The sequence below is a fragment of the Schistocerca nitens genome, chromosome 4 (genome assembly GCF_023898315.1).
Source record: "Schistocerca nitens isolate TAMUIC-IGC-003100 chromosome 4, iqSchNite1.1, whole genome shotgun sequence".
Lineage (NCBI taxonomy): Eukaryota > Metazoa > Arthropoda > Insecta > Orthoptera > Acrididae > Schistocerca > Schistocerca nitens.
Window position 1 is genome coordinate 319,262,051 of NC_064617.1, and position 17,545 is coordinate 319,279,595.

The window sequence follows — 17,545 nt, forward strand, 5'->3', positions numbered from 1 at the left end:
AGACGGTTCTAGGAAACAGTGGTCATGCGAGACACAGATGGCCCTCTTTGTGCATGATATACAACAGGCTCTAGATACCGACTCCAGGGTGATGCCATATTTCTCGACTTTCGAAAGGCGTTCGACTCAGTTCCGCACTGTCGCTTGCTGCAAAAAGTGCGCGCTTACGGCCTATCCAATGACAAATGCGGTTGGATAGATACTTTTCTAACAGACAGGGAGTAGTACGTCCTTAACGCGGTGACTTCAACAGAAACAAGCGTAACCTGAGGTGTGCCCCAGGGCAGTGTAATAGCTCCGCTGCTTTTTACGATTTACATAAACGATCTAGTTGATGGTTTTGACAGCGGCATTAGACTGTTTGCCGATAATGCTGTAGTCTGCTGGAAAGTAGTATCACACGAAAGTTGTGAACAAATCAATGAGGATTTGCAGAAAATAAATGCGTGGTGTAATGACTGGCAGTTATCTCTCAATATTAGTAAGTGTAACCTACTGAGTATAAGAAGGTGAAAATCTCCATTAATGCACGAGGATAAAATAAATGCCCAGTCTTTGGAAGAGGTAACATCCGTCAAGTATCTGGGTGTGACTATTCGAAAGGATCTCAAATGGAATGATCAGATTACACAAGTAACGGGCTAGGCGAACTCTAGATTGCGGTTTATTGGTAGAATCCTGAAGCGATGCAGTCCTTCAACAAAGGAATTAGCTTACAAGACGTTAGTTCGTCCAGTCTTAGAATATTGTTCGTCTGTATGGGACCCTTACCAGTTGGGTCTGATTCAAGAGACTGAGAAGGTCCAAAGACGAGCGGCAAGATTCGTGACTGGTACATTTGGCCATCGCGAGAGCGTTGCATATCTCATAGAAAGTTTGAAGTGGGACACACTTGCAGATAGATGGCGCGCTAAGCGGAAGGGGCTGCTCACTAAATTCCGAAATCCGATCTTAGCCGAGGATGTAGAGCACGCATTATTACCACCAACTTTCAAATCGCACAATGATCACCATTCATAGATAAGGGATATTAGAGCTCGTACTGAGGCGTTCAGACAGTTTTTCCCTCGCGCGATCCGCGAGTGGAACAGACGGTGGGAAATATAACTGGCGCGAATTGTGCCCTCCGCCACACACCGCTTGGTGGCTAGCGGAGTCTATATGTAGATACCTCCCAACAACGATCAAATCCGGCGATGCTGGATGTAGCCTTATATGTCTAGTCGTTGGTATACGTAATGCACCAAGGAATGTTGTCGAACATAAATACTGTATTTTGATGGTCTAGGTGTTACTGCATCGGAAAGTAAAATGTTACATTGGCTTACTGACCAGCAAATCTTTGAATGGGGTCACTCACACGTAAACGTTATTGTGACGCTGTAGCCCTTTGCAGGTGTGCATTCGGCCCTGACTTCACTCTCGTGGATGACAGTGCGCGACCTATCAAACGGCGCATACGGAAGAGCTCTGGGAACGAAAGGATATTCGGCGAATGAAGTAGCGTGCCCGTTAACCCAAACAATATCATCGAACATGTGTGTGTTGCATTGAAGAGACGTATTGCAACATATCCAGAAGCTGTCAACCGCGCTGGTGGAAATAATGGAACGCCTTACCACGAGGAATCCTTACCGGCCTTTTGTTCAGAGTGGTAGAACATTGCCGAGTATGTATTGCCTTCCGTGGTGATTACAGACTCTATTAGGAATTTCATCACGCCGTTTGTAATGTCCAGAGAGCGATCATGAATAGCGATGTTTAATGCAATCAAGTAAAAGTGTGATTTCTGTATGTGTCATTGCGTATTACTTTCAGTTATTTGTTATACTATAGTAGTTTTTTCTATGCATGGTCCAAGTTTGATCGAGCTGTGACACAGCAAGCGAAAGTTAATTTCGACCTAATTTTTGCACAAAAGCGTATAATGATCACTACCACAAAACGGTAAGATGGTATGCGCGCCTGAAGTATTAGAGACAGCTAGGAATGCGTGCTACAGATCTAAATATATCCTTTGGTAGGAAACAATGTAAAAGTAGGATAGTCAGAAACAATCAATGTTTTCATCGGTCAGCATTCCAACTTTACTCATCTTACATCACTGAAAACTACTCCTCGCATTCACATGGCCCAGAGAAGTTTTTGAAGTTGCAGCTCTATTACAAAACTTTGTCTAGGCAGATCTCGTCGCACTATGGTTCAAATGGTTCAAATGGCTCTGAGCACTATGGGACTCAACATCTTAGGTCATAAGTCCCCTAGAACTTAGAACTACTTAAACCTAAGTAACCTAAGGACATCACACACACCCATGCCCGAGGCACGATTCGAACCTGCGACCGTAGCAGTCCCGCGGTTCCGGACTGCAGCGCCAGAACCGCACGGCCACCGCGGCCGGCTCGTCGCACTATTTTTGTTGACATTGTGTCCTATAATTACATTCAAGTCAGTACTCACTTCCGTTATTAGGTTCTCTTAATAACAGACAACAAATTTCGTTGACATCCTTCTACTCGCGTGAGTAAGTTTAGTTTTTCTTTCAAGATTGTTTCTAGTAATCAAAAATATTGATGAATTGTGAATTCTGTATGATGTCATGACACAAGATACAGTATACACATACTTCCAATTGTACTGTTGTCACAGACTGACGTAACAAACGGAAAGCAAAAGGCTGTCGTTGGGCGTCTGTAAGAGTCATCATGATGGTAGTTCAGCTGAATACGACAACTATCAAAGACCCATTAGCGATCTCCGCTTCTTGTTTCAGAAATTTATACGTAAATGTGTCCACGCTTTTAATAACTTTCCACTTAACCAAGACTTTATTAGACGCAATCTCATACAGACGTTTGCTAGGATTATATCATCATCGCCCATTTCCATTATGCATCTCCGCCTTGATCAAAAAGTGTTACAGTTGACGTTTCCTCATGCATAATTGCTGTTCACTCTCACACAGAACTTTCAGTAATTTATTCTCTTATCTCTCTCTGCACTTTATTTAACTACTCTCTTAAAGAAAATATAAGGTGAAAGGCCCTAATCTCAAAGGGTCAGAAATGGCCATTATCTATATCTACATTTACATCTACATACATAATCCGCAAGCCACCGTACGGTGCTTGGAGGAAGGTACCGTGTACCGTTGCTTCTCATTTCCTTTTCTGTTCCACTCGCAAATGGAGCGAGGGAAAACAGCCTGTCTCTATGCCTCCGTATGAGCCCTAATTTCTCGTATTTTATCTTCGTGGTCCTTACGTGCAATATACACTCCTGGAAATGGAAAAAAGAACACATTGACACCGGTGTGACAGACCCACCATACTTGCTCCGGACACTGCGAGAGGGCTGTACAAGCAATGATCACACGCACGGCACAGCGGACACACCAGGAACCGCGGTGTTGGCCGTCGAATGGCGCTAGCTGCGCAGCATTTGTGCACCGCCGCCGTCAGTGTCAGCCAGTTTGCCGTGGCATACGGAGCTCCATCGCAGTCTTTAACACTGGTAGCATGCCGCGACAGCGTGGACGTGAACCGTATGTGCAGTTGACGGACTTTGAGCGAGGGCGTATAGTGGGCATGGGGGAGGCAGGGTGGACGTACCGCCGAATTGCTCAACACGTGGGGCGTGAGGTCTCCACAGTACATCGATGTTGTCGCCAGTGGTCGGCGGAAGGTGCACGTGCCCGTCGACCTGGGACCGGACCGCAGCGACGCACGGATGCACGCCAAGACCGTAGGATCCAACGCAGTGCCGTAGGGGACCGCACCGCCACTTCCCAGCAAATTAGGGACACTGTTGCTCCTGGGGTATCGGCGAGGACCATTCGCAACCGTCTCCATGAAGCTGGGCTACGGTCCCGCACACCGGTAGGCCGTCTTCCGCTCACGCCCCAACATCGTGCAGCCCGCCTCCAGTGGTGTCGCGACAGGCGTGAATGGAGGGACGAATGGAGACGTGTCGTCTTCAGCGATGAGAGTCGCTTCTGCCTTGGTGCCAATGATGGTCGTATGCGTGTTTGGCGCCGTGCAGGTGAGCGCCACAATCAGGACTGCATACGACCGAGGCACACAGGACCAACACCCGGCATCATGGTGTGGGGAGCGATCTCCTACACTGGCCGTACACCACTGGTGATCGTCGAGGGGACACTGAATAGTGCACGGTACATCCAAACCGTCATCGAACCCATCGTTCTACCATTCCTAGACCGGCAAGGGAACTTGCTGTTCCAACAGGACAATGCACGTCCGCATGTATCCCGTGCCACCCAACGTGCTCTAGAAGGTGTAAGTCAACTACCCTGGCCAGCAAGATCTCCGGATGTGTCCCCCATTGAGCATGTTTGGGACTGGATGAAGCGTCGTCTCACGCGGTCTGCACGTCCAGCACGAACGCTGGTCCAACTGAGGCGCCAGGTGGAAATGGCATGGCAAGCCGTTCCACAGGACTACATCCAGCATCTCTACGATCGTCTCCATGGGAGAATAGCAGCCTGCATTGCTGCGAAAGGTGGATATACACTGTACTAGTGCCGACATTGTGCATGCTCTGTTGCCTGTGTCTATGTGCCTGTGGTTCTGTCAGTGTGATCATGTGATGTATCTGACCCCAGGAATGTGTCAATAAAGTTTCCCCTTCCTGGGACAATGAATTCACGGTGTTCTTATTTCAATTTCCAGAAGTGTATGTCGGCGGCAGTAGAATCGTTCGGCAGTCAGTTTCAAATGCTCATTCTCTAAATTTTCTCGATTTGTGTTACCGAAGCGTCTCCATAACACGTGTTATTCGAACCTACCGGTAACAAATCTAGAAGCCAGCCTATGAGTTGCTTCGATGTCTTCCTACAATCCGACCTTTTGCGGATCACAAACACTCGAGTAGCACTCAAGAATAGATCGTAACAGCGTCCAATATGCGGTTTCCTTTACAGGTGAACCACTCTTTCCTAAATTTCTGCCAATAAATCGATCATTCGCCTTCCCTACTACAACCCTTACATGCTCGTCCCACCTCATATCGCTTTGCAACTTTATGCTCAGATATTCAGAACTCTTAACTGCGTCAAGCAGGACACGAGTAATACTGTATCCGAACATTACAGGTTTGACCTTCCTACTCATCCGCATTAACTTACATTTTTCTAGATTTAGGGCTAGCTGCCGTTCATAATACCGACTGGAAACTTTGTCTAAATCATCTTGTCTCTTCCTACAGTCACTCAGCATCGATATCTTACCGTACACCACGGCATCATCAGCAAACAACCGGAAATTACTGCCCACTCTGTCAGCCATATCATTTATATGTATAGAGAATAACAACATGAGTTAAACTAATCGTGGCAGTCAAAAGTTTGTTCCTGATGGCAATAGTGGTGATAGGTCTCGAAATCACAAGGAAAGAACAGGATGGTTAAATCGAAAGAAATTTAATGAACTTCAGAACCCACTGCTAAATCAGACATCAGAAATTATCTCTACCTCCCCGTATGCTCAGAGACTCAGCTTGCGATTTTCTGCCGCTGTCCATTTATTTGAAAGCTCGTTGCTTGAATCTAAGGTCGGGTACAAGCTGACTCGTCCCGCGTAGAAGGAGAAAGAACTCGTGAGTTCCCAAGTACAACAACGTACTCACGCCGTTGCCGCTACACACGCAGCCACTATGCACGGCAATTATTGTATACTAATAGAATGACTGAACGGTTAGCAGTGAATATTGCTCTGTTTGTACATTTATTGATATAGATGTATACTTGGAAGTATGTTTATGTACATTCATGTACGTACCTACAATATACTGTATACATATATAGGGTGATTCACGAAGATATGCAAATATTTTAACATGTTATTCTACAAGTAAAACTAAAGAAAAAACGTCCATACAAACATAGGTCCGCAAATGTTTAGTTATGCAGTTACGGCTAATAAAAGATTTTGCCTGAAATTTAGCAACTTCGCTAATGTGAAGCCATCGCAAAACTGTACGAGGTTAAAGTAAAGAACTATTTCCTTTTATTTTGTTGTTATTGGTCTGGTAAATCTAATAAAACATGTCCCAGACGTGACTCTGTAGTACTTTTCCAGAACATCCAGAGAAGCAAAGATTATTATACAAGTAAATTTGTTTACTTTCCATTAAGAATGTAGAAATGTTTATGTCATTGTTGGCAACCGTTAGTGAGTTGTTTCATTCGTTTCCAAACCTTGAAACGAGCTAGTTTTCGGTATTGTTCAGCGAAAGAACATAACAACAGTACATTTAAGTGAAATATTTAAGTGAAACCACATAGTAACTGTTGTAGTTTGTAGAGTATTTACGAAATAGGGATGTCTTTCGAATTTGCGACGAAGGAATAAGCCGATATGGTGTTTATTTGTGGCAAATGTGATGGTAATGCTACGGCTGCAGTTAACGAATATCGCGTACGTTATCCAACTCGGATTCCGAATGCACGAACCATTTGTCGAGTATTTCGAATGTTACGGGAAACAGATTCTCCACGTAGCGTTCATAATCAGTATGAGCGCTAGATACGTGAAGATGATGATGAGGATATTATCGATGCTGTTCAACGTAGCCCGAGTACCAGTACACGATTAGGCATTTCATAATCTAGGGTATGGCGTAAACTGAAGTACAATAATCTGTATCCTCACCAGGACCAAAAAGTGCATCATTTACATCCAGGAGATCCTGCTCTTCGTTTGGAGTTGTGCAATTGGTTAAATACTAATCGGCAGTTACGAAAACACATTTTATATACTGATCAGGCACTGTTTACTCCAGATGTTATAAACAATTTCCATAACGAGCACGTATGATCTGAAGCAAACATGCAACAGGGCAACGCAATTTTCAGCAGCGATTTAGCATAAATGTATGGTGTGGTATAATCAACACACACTTTATTGGACCATTCATTTTGCCAGGACGTCTAACTGTCGAGACGTACTTACAGTTTCTTCAAGTACAAATGCCCCGCTTGCTCGAAGATGTTCCACTTGCTCCGCGCTTGCAAATGTATTTTCAACATCACGGCGCGCCTCCACGTTTCACCAACGCCGTTACTACCCATTTAAATGAACATTTTCCACAGAAATGGATTGGTCGTGGTGCTACACGTCTGTGGCCACCCGGATCGCCCCATTTAATGCCAATGGATTTTTGTGTATGGGCATGGATGAAAGACATAGTTTATGAGGACAAAGCCAATACACGTGAGGAATTACTTGCTCGCATTATGAATGCAAGAGACGAAATTAAGAACAACTCTGTGAAACTGAAACGAGCAACAAAATCTGTTCATACACGTGCAGCTAAATGCACTGAACTCAGTGGAGATATTTTTGAAAATTTATTGTGAATGTATTGTGAAATTGTATGTTCACTGTACAACTTCCTTAACACTGAGCTTTGTTTTCTCCGGTTTAACCTGAATTCACGTGTGCTACGGTATTAATAAAGGCAGATTATCTGACATATTTATACAGTTTCAGTTAACGTTATTACCATCATTTTTCTAAAATTTAATTCTCTACAACTTCTGTTGAAAGCTTTGTGCAGTTGTCTGGAATTTAAAAAACAAATTGGGTCAAGTAGTTAATACATTATAAATTTTACGAAATTACTTCTTTGCTTCTCTGGATATTCTGGGGAACTACTGCAGATAAGTGTCTGGGACATGTTTTATTAGATTCATCAGATCAATAACAACAAAATAAACGGAAATCGTGTTTTACTCTAACCTCGTACAGTTTTGCTATTGCTTCATATTAGCGAAGTTGCTAAATTTCAGGCAACATCTTTTATTATCCGTTAACTCCATAACTAAATATTTGCGGACCTATGTTTATGTGAACTTTTTTTCTGTAGTTTTACTTGTAGAATAACATATTAAAATATTTGCATACCTTAGCGAATCACCATATATATATATATATATATATATATATATATATATATATATATATATATATATATCGTCATCACAGATTCGATACCATGTCAAAAATGTGTGCAAGTCAAGGTAACTACATGACATGAAATAGTAGACATTAGATATTAAAATAAACTCACAGCAGTCTTTGAAATGTTTTATACACATACATAAATATATCCATACACATGGATTCATACATACACCACACACACACACACACACACACATATATATATATATATATATATATATATATATATATATATATATATATATATATATATATCTGTGTGTGTCAAGGTAACTACATGACATGAAATAGTAGACATTAGATATTAAAATAAATTCACAGCAGTCTTTGAAATGTTTTATACACATACATAAATATATCCATACACATGGATTCATACATACACCACACAAACACACACATTTTTGACATGGTATCGAATCTGTGATGACGATACAAGCAGAAAAACGACATCAGGATGAAATACATCCTATAAATGGTGCTTTATTATTAGAATAAATTTACAAGAGTATTCGACAAAGTACAGAAATTGTATTAGCCCATAAATGCAAGTGTCATGATCAAAAGATGTAGAAAAAACGAGCTTTTTGGTTGCAGTGACGTAACAGTGAAGTTGCTCTCTGTCTGGGTTTCGTTTGACACAGCACAAATGTTTTCTTATAGTGGAGGTGGAATAAATAAGAGTATAACCAGTTAGTTTGCAATCGACGAAATTTGTGTTTTTCGTCTGAGGTGTGGACTACAGCATAGAACTCATTCCAGACACGACTCTTCCTCTAAGGAAACACGTTTGCAAACTGGTACATTGGAATAATTAATTTTCGTTTTACACCCTCCACAGTCTCACGAAATACAGCTTTCTAAAGGTCGCCTGATTACGATAATCGATCATTTCATCTTGTCAATGCTACTTTACAACAGCATGGTCTTGCACTCAGCTTCCATACTAATTCGCAGCTAACCTTACTCTCCTGCATGCTTCAGTAAGAGCGTATGAGTCGACATGATTTTCTTTGTAAGATGTGGCAACCCTGCAGGCTTGTGTAGGCACAATATATTTGTCTTTGGTCTATAAGTTGCTTCTACTCAAGCGGCACATCGATGCAACTGCTCAGTCGTGAGTTGTGCTGTAATAAGTTAATACATGTTTGTGTCTCTCGTCATGGAAATGGATTCGCATAATATTGTGCAACGGTATGCCATTTATTTTTGCGTTAAATTGGGTGAAAACGCGACGACAACTTACTGTAAGCTTCAGAAGGCTTTTGGAGAGTGTCAAGAGCTCAAGTTTTTCGTTGTCATAAAATGTTTAGTGAAGGCAGAACGAATGATGAAGATGAAGACCACAGTGGACGACCATCAACCTCACGGACAGATGTCAACTTGGCCAGGATGCGTGAACTCGTACTATTTGATCGAAGATTATCCGTGAAAATGATTGCAGAAGAACTGAACATCAATCGAGAAATGGTTCGTCTAATAATAACTGAAGATCTTGGTATGAGAAAGATTTGTGCGAAAATGGTCCCCAAAAATCCCACACCACAACAGCGAGAAACACGGAAAAATGTGGCAGCTGATCTGTTAGAGCAAACCGAAATCAAACTAGAATGTTGAGCCGTGTTACCACCGGTGATGAAAGTTGGTTTTTTCAGCACGATCCAGAGACAAAACGCCAAAGTTCGCAATTGTGCTCAAAGGGATCACCCAGACCAAAAAAAGCTCGCATGTCAAAGTCAAAAGTGAAATGTATGCTTGTGTGCTTCTTTGATTCCTAGAGAATTGTTCATAAAGAGTGGGTGCCTCCTGGAGAAACAGTTAACCAATATTAGTACAAAGAAATTTTAGAAAGACTTCGCAAAAGAGTTCTTCGTGTCCGTGCCAGCATTGCTGATAATTAGATTCTGCATTACGATAATGTGCCATCCCATACTGCTCTGTCAGTACAGCAATTTTTAACCTCAAAACAAAATTCAGAACTACCACAGCCACCTTATTCACCAGATATCGCTCCATGCGATTTTTTTCTATTTCCAAGAGTCAAAACGGCGGTCAAGAGGCAGCATTTTCAAACAACACAAGATGTCCAAAAAACTGTGACGCGGGTCTTGGAGGATATTACAGAAGTCGATTTACAGAAATGTTACCATCAATGGCAGAAGCGCTAGAAAAAGTGTGTGCATTCAGAAGGGAACTACTTTGAAGGAAGCAACTAATCTTGACTAAAACGATAAGCAACATTTTTTTCACATCAGTCTCATTACTTTATTGTCGCACCTCATACTCTCTGTAACTACAGCAGGAAGGACGTGGGTTGGTATAGCATTGGCGTATCAGCAACGGCTTGATTTGTAAAATATACGACCCACAACATTAGACTCTTATTAGCTAATTTTATGATCTATATGCTACGCGTAGATTCATCCTGCTGCCTGACCCATGGCACACTTTACGTCTGTCGCAACTCACCTTGTGTCCGTCCGGACCATTGAGCACCTGCTCGCCTGGGCAGGAGTCTGGGTCACGGATCAGCTGCGTACCTCCAGTGGCGTCTCTCTCCAGCAACGCCGTCCCATTGACCATGTTTACGATGGCCACCGAGATGTTGACGCGCGTTGCGTAACTGATGGCCAGACCCGACAAGTTCAGCAGCAGGATGGTGTAGCGCGTCTTCCAGAAGCCTGCGACGTGAACCAAATTGTCTTCATCATTGTCTCAGCTGAGTTAGCTAGTATATTAGTTAGTTAGTAACATGTTCCATGGAGCATCTGTACAATTCTCCTATCGATATAATGAGGAATGAGATAGTTCACAGGATATTTATACATGATTGTTGTTAACAGTAATGAACGTATTATTTTATGGCCCGCTCGTTGAACTATACAGTACTTAGCAACCAGGACGTTTTTTAAAATAAAAAATCGTCCATGAAGGAGTTGCCCATGATGAAATATTTTAGGTTAGATTTAAATCTGGCCTTGTTACCTGTTAGACATTTTATGTTAATGGGCAAATCAAAAATTTTTGCTGCTGTGTACTGAACTTCTGTTTGAACCACTGCCAGCTTCAGTAATTAGTAATAAAGGTAATTTTTTCTTGTAGTGTTGCAGTATGGACATCGCCATTATTTTCAAATTGTGATGAATAATTTAAGAGCAACGTCATTATGGAATGTACAGGGTGATCCAGCTGCCCCTTACGGTTAATTTTGTGCAACACACACTATAGCTGCACCAGAAACGTTACCCACACAGGCGGCAGTCACGTAAATGTTATAAGCTCCTTCTTAGAGCTTTAGGAGACTGTTAGCAAATCGAACCATAGTGTAAAAAGTAAAAGTGAGGATTGGCTACAAACTAAACGGTATTTTTTGACCAAAATATACCTTACCTCTGCCATACTTATCCAAGGGTCTCCTACCTTTCTTTGTATAATTCATGGTGTAGTCAAATAGGTTTTGTATGTCACTTTAAGTTTATTCGATTTAGAGTATTTCATTTTTCGTAAAAGGTTCAAAGGTTATATACTGGGGAGTTGGTACTCCACGCTTACCATTTTGATATTTACTGTTAATTTCGTTGAGTCCGATGTTGAAACACACTTTATAAGGCAACGGTTCTGAACTATTTACGAAAGGTAAAGGTATTTGCTGTTCATAGTTTGAAAAGTGGTAGTATGAACCAAAAGAAGAAAAAAAATTGTCCGATAAACAGCGGCTCTAAAGTGTATACCTTACGGGCTATGAGTACCTCTAGATCTTCGCCCCTGAGAAACACATCTCTTCTACTCAACAACTGCTCACAGTTCTTAAGGTAAGGAATTTGGATCATTGGACCACATGTTTACTACACTTTTTTTTTTGTTTTGGCGTCCGCCTGCCTAACTGGATGGTAACGTGCTTGCCTCCCATGCAGTGCACCCGGGTTCGATTCCCAGCCGGATTGGAGATTTTCTCCGCTCTTGGACTGAGCGTTGTGCTATCCTCATAATCATTTCATCCTTATCATCGGAACGTGGATCGCCCAATGTGACGTCGACTGCAATAAGGTTCGCACTCGGCGGCCGAACTTCGCCAGATGGGGCCTCCCGGCCAGTAATGCCATACGCTCATTTCATTTCTTGTTTTGGTCCATACTACCTCCTCCCAACAAATAGAAACCAAAGAGCTCGCCGTAGAAGAGATTTTTTCACAGTATCAACGATTAAGAAGTGCACATAGTTCTTAAGATACGCATTTCAGAGCTCTTGTTTACTAGACTTTCTTTCCTCGAATGATCGTTCCTGCCATATCCCTGAATAATGAAGATTCCTACCGGGGCACGCAGTAAGTAGAACCTGCGAATGGCAAAAAAGTTAGTGTCCAGACACTCATTGATGACACAGAAACTGATATGACTGTAGCGAAGCAAAAGAAAAAATAAATAAATAAAACGCGGAACTCCATTTTCATATATTCTTGTAGAAAGGAGGATCTTGAGGTCTCAGGGCGTGATGGAGTCCCTGTCAGATTGTGTTCAGAGGTTGCAGCCGACCTAGCCCCTCCCTTAACCATAATACATCGTAGATCACTACAACAAAGGCACAGCTCACACCCATCTTCGTTCAATATCATTAACATGCGCCTGTTTCAGAATCTTAGAACATATTCCGAGCTCAAACGTAATGAGATATCCATAATAGTATAACCTTATCGACGGCATTAATTAAGAATTCCGTAAACAGCGATCACGTGAAAACTAAATCACGCTTTTCGCGTAAGACATCATGAAAGCCATTCAAACGGCATTCAGGGGGGTGTAGTATTTACTGATTGCTGAAAAGCATTGGACTCTGCACTACACCAACGATTATTAACGAAGGTACCAGCATATGAGGTATCAATTTGTGTCTGGAATGAGGATTTTGTGGTGGGAAGTCATCGATAGATGAAGTAGACACAGAGGCATTTAAGCAACCATGCATCAAGTTTCCCATATGCGAATGGGGTAAGAAGGAAAACTAACACGTGTTTCGATGGGAATTACTCTTTGCCATGTACTTATCATTGGTTTGCGGACTATGTCATATCTTTGGTTGCAGACGAGACGCTGTCATTTCGCGCTACGGTAAAGCTATTAATCGGATCTATATTACATAATAAATAAATGTATTCCGCTTCAGAATACAGAAATTTCACGATTCCAGTCGGATTACTACTTAAATGTGAAAATTTAGTAACAAGATAAATCACACATTCAGGTTTTAATTTGTTTACGATAAAAACGGGGCAACTTTCGTCTTGATTTTTTTTGTTTACATTTCTATTACGTGAAAAATTCTAAGTGCGAAGTACTTTGCGTTTATACACAGAAATTAAGGCGAGTTCGATTTCCGATAAGTTTATATAAGGTTATTCAGCGTTAGAAGAAACAACCGGTGTGCTTCATTTGTTTGCGTATTTCCTCGTGTGTGAAGTACTGCTCTCAGAAAAGTCATTTATAATTGTTACAGTGTATACGTATCCGCAATAAGAAACGTTCGAACATTCTTACAAATCTGAATAATTACACACAACATAACATAAAAAGAGAGCAAATGACAGTATGTGGAGATTTTAATATTAATTTTATGAAATATTCAAATAAAATTAGAGTTTTGCAATGTTACTTAACACGTTCAGCAAGTAATGTTAATATTACCATGATATTACTCTAACAAACAAAATTTTTGTTTGGGAACATGTAAAGGTGATATGAATGTTTATCCAGCAGTGAATGACCTCTGTGACCATATGCACAAGTAGCAATGCCAAACAACTTACCTGATCACAGTTAGAGCAATTAATATACAGACAACACACAGCTTTAAGGTAGTAATACAGGAAACAGACTGGAGGGATGTGAACCAGATGTAGAAGTATGAAACCGGAATTCGGTTGCAATAATTACACGTCTGTTGTTTGAAACTAATAAACAACATTTTATACAAAATAATCTCCGTTACTATTTATACATTTCTCCCACATCTCCGGCAGACGAGTGGCCAAGGCAAAAAAAAATAGTTCTTTCGAAGCGCACCAGTAAGCGAGCCATTCTCGTACATTTTCATACGAAATGAAGCATTGTTCAGCGACAGCGTGTCCCAGTGATGCAAACAGACGGTAATCGGACGGAGTCAAATCTGGAGAATAAGCCGCATTTCCTAGTATTTCCCAACTGAACGCCTCGATCGCTTCCCAACCCGTTTTGTTGTATGTGATGGAGCGTTATCATGGAGCAATATGACTTTGTGTTGCCTTCCATATTCCGGTCGTTTTTCACGTAATGCTCTATTTAAATCGATCATTTGCTGTTGGTAGCGATCGGTGTTAACGGTTTCACCAGGTTTTAGCAGCTCAGAATAGATGACACCCTTGTGATCCCACCAATCACAGAACATTGTTTTCTTTACAAAGCGATTTGGTCTTCCCAGTGGATGTCGATGGTTTGTCTGGATTGACCCATAATATACGACGCTTAGGATTCTCAAAATCATCACCTGTCACTATTTGTTGGAGAAACAACTTTCTTTTGTTTCTGGCGAGCAGCATTTCACAAGTGGTCTTTCGGTCTGCTTTTTGTCTTTCATTCAGTTCATGCGGAACCTGTTTTCCAACTTTCTGCACCTCTCACATAGCTTTTAACCTAAGAGAAACGGCTTTCTGCGTCACATTCAATTGTTTTGTGAGTTCCTGTTGGGTTTGAGTATCATCTTCATCTTCAGCTACAATAACTCCAAGCTCTTCCAAAGAAATACGGAATGTAATGAACTCCCTCAAAATAAAAAAATCGTTACGGAGTTGATATTATCTCGTGTAAAGTACTAAAATCTTGTTCTTTATATAGTCATCATCGTCAGCTAGTTCAGTCAATTGCTGATACGGCTTCTTCGAGCCGGGGTGTAAAATAGGATAGCGCCAGGTTCTTCCATTTCTGTCGATTTTGAGCTTCCAGTTGCCATCTGAATCCAGCTGCCCTTCGTAAGTCTCTGCCCATTTGTCCAGAGATATTCCAGTCTTTCTTTTTTGGTAAATTGGAAAAAATGGCCAGCCCAGCGCCATTTCAAGGAATCTGCTCTTTCCATTATGTCACTGATTTTGGTTGTGCGTCTAATGTTCACTAATTTCTTTCTGTCTTTCCATGTGTAACCCAACATATGTCCTTCCATGCCTCTTTGAGCTACTATGACTTTTCTGGCACTGATCTCATGTCTCACAGTCGTAAGCTCTTACTGGTAACATACATGGATGAAAAACCCTTTGCTTCAGCTCAGCCGACATCTTAGGCCTAAGAACTGAAGAGCTCCCGTGAGTTTGCCAGCCAATATCGAAATAGTTCTGGTTTTAAGATTCCTTTCATGTTTACAAGCTGACGGAAACAGACATATTCTGTGACCCTTTTCAATTGTTACTGCCAACACATTTATTTTTCTCGGTTGTCCATTCGCTCATCATGCTCTTGGTTTTGTCATAGTTCATTTTGACACCAAATTCAGAGCAGACTACTGCAACTAACTAGTATTCGCTATACTGCATACAAACAGAACAATATCTTCAACAAATATCAGGTTTTTAAATATTTCCCAGAACTTTGATGCCCTTTGTTTTTCAATTAAATTTAGATACTGCTTCTTCTAGGACTGATAAAAATAGTTTTGGACATACGGAGTCACCTTGTGTTAAGCGCTCTTCAATGGGAAGCTCTACATCTACATCCACACCTACATGGCTACTCTGCAAATCACATCTGCCAGAGAGTTCGTCGCACGATCTTCACACTAATTCTCTACTATTCCAATCTCGAACAGCGTGCGGAAAAAAGGAACATCTATATCTTTCAGTGCGAACTCTGGTTTCGCTTAATTTATTATGATGATCTTTTCTCCCTAAGTAGCTCGGCGTCAACAAAATGTTTTCGCATTAGGAGGAGAAAGTTGGTGATTGAAATTTCGTGAGAAGATCCTCCAGAACGGCCTTTGTTTTGATGATTTCCACCCCAAATCCTGTATCACGTCCGTGACACTATCTCTCGATGAACTCCGTTAACACTATCTGGTAAGGATCCCACACTGCGCAGCAGTACTCCAAACGAGGACGGGCAAATGTAGTGTAGGCAGCCTCTTTAGTAGATGTGTTGTACCTTCTAAGTGTTCTGCCAATAGAACCAGTCTTTGGTTCGCCATCCCCACAACATTTGCTGTGTGTTCTTTTCAGTTTAAGTTGTTCGTAATTGTAATTCCTGCGAATTTAGATGAATGTACGGCGTTTAGGTTTGATTGATTTACCGTGTAACCGAATTTTAACGGATTCCTTTTAGCACTCATTTGGATAACCTCACATTTTTCTTTATTTGGTGTCAGTTGCCAATTTCCACACCACACAGATATCTTACCTAAATAGTTTTGCAATTGGGTTTGATCTTCTGATGACTTTGTTAGACATAAACGACAACATCATCTGCAAACATCATAAGATGGCTGCTCAGATTGTCTCCTAAATCATTTATGTAGATAAGAAGCCGCAGAGGACCTATAACGCTACCATGGGGAACGACAGAATGCACTTCTGTTTCACTCGATGACTTTCCGTCATTTACTACGAACTGTGGCCTCTCTGACAGAAAATCACGAATCTAGTCGCATAACTAAGACGATATTCCATAAGCACGCAATTTGATTACAGACCGCTTGTGGGGTACGGTGTCAAAAGCATTCTGGAAATCTAGAAATACGAAATCAACATGAAATCCCTTGTCGATAGCACTCAACGGTTCATGTGCAAAGAGCTAACAGTGTATCACAAATGTTTTCCAAATCCGTGCTATGTACCGGTAGGCCGTACTCTTCGAGGTAATTCATAACCTTCGAACACAACATATCTTCTAAAATCCTGCTGCTTTTCGAAGTTAGTGATATGGGGCTGTAATTTAGTGGATTATTCCTATTGCGTTTCTTGAATATTGGTGTGACCTGTGCAACATTCCAGTCTTTGGATACGGATCTTTCGTCGAGCGATCGGTTGTATATAACTGTTGTATATGGAACTATTACATCAACATAGTTTGAAAGGAACCTAATTGGTATACAGTCTGGACCGGAAGAATTGCTTTTATTAAGTGATTAAGTTGTTTCACTTCTCATGTTGGTAGCTGTTCTTGATTACTTTGAAAGGAACCTCATTGGTATACAGTCTAGACCGAAAGAGTTGCTTTTAATAAGTGATTAAATTGTTTCACTACTAATGTTGGCAGCTATCCTTGATTCGAAGTCTAGAATATTTATTTCGTCTTCTTTGGTGAAGAAATTTAGGAAGGCTGTCTTTCGTAACTCTGCTTTAGTAACACTATTATCGATAGTATTTCCATTGCCATTGCGCAGAGGAGGCATTGATTGTGTCTTGCCGCTAGCATACTTTTCATACGGCCAGGATCTCTTTGGATTTTCTGCCAAGTTTAGAGACAAAGTTTCGTTGTGGAAACTATTATAAACATCTCGCATTGAAGTCCAAGCTAAATTTTGAGCTTCTGTAAAAGATCGTCAATCTT

General features: G+C 41.3%; 1 protein-coding gene across 1 annotated transcript in view; it reads right to left on the reverse strand.

Moving 5' to 3' along the window:
• Window positions 1–17,545, reverse strand: part of LOC126252771 (sialin-like) — a 114,587-nt gene that overhangs the window by 89,032 nt on the left and 8,010 nt on the right. The window contains exon 2 of the mRNA XM_049953698.1: window positions 10,455–10,666. Within this exon, the coding sequence (XP_049809655.1) occupies window positions 10,455–10,666 (212 nt within the window). The remainder of the gene's footprint in view (window positions 1–10,454; window positions 10,667–17,545) is intronic.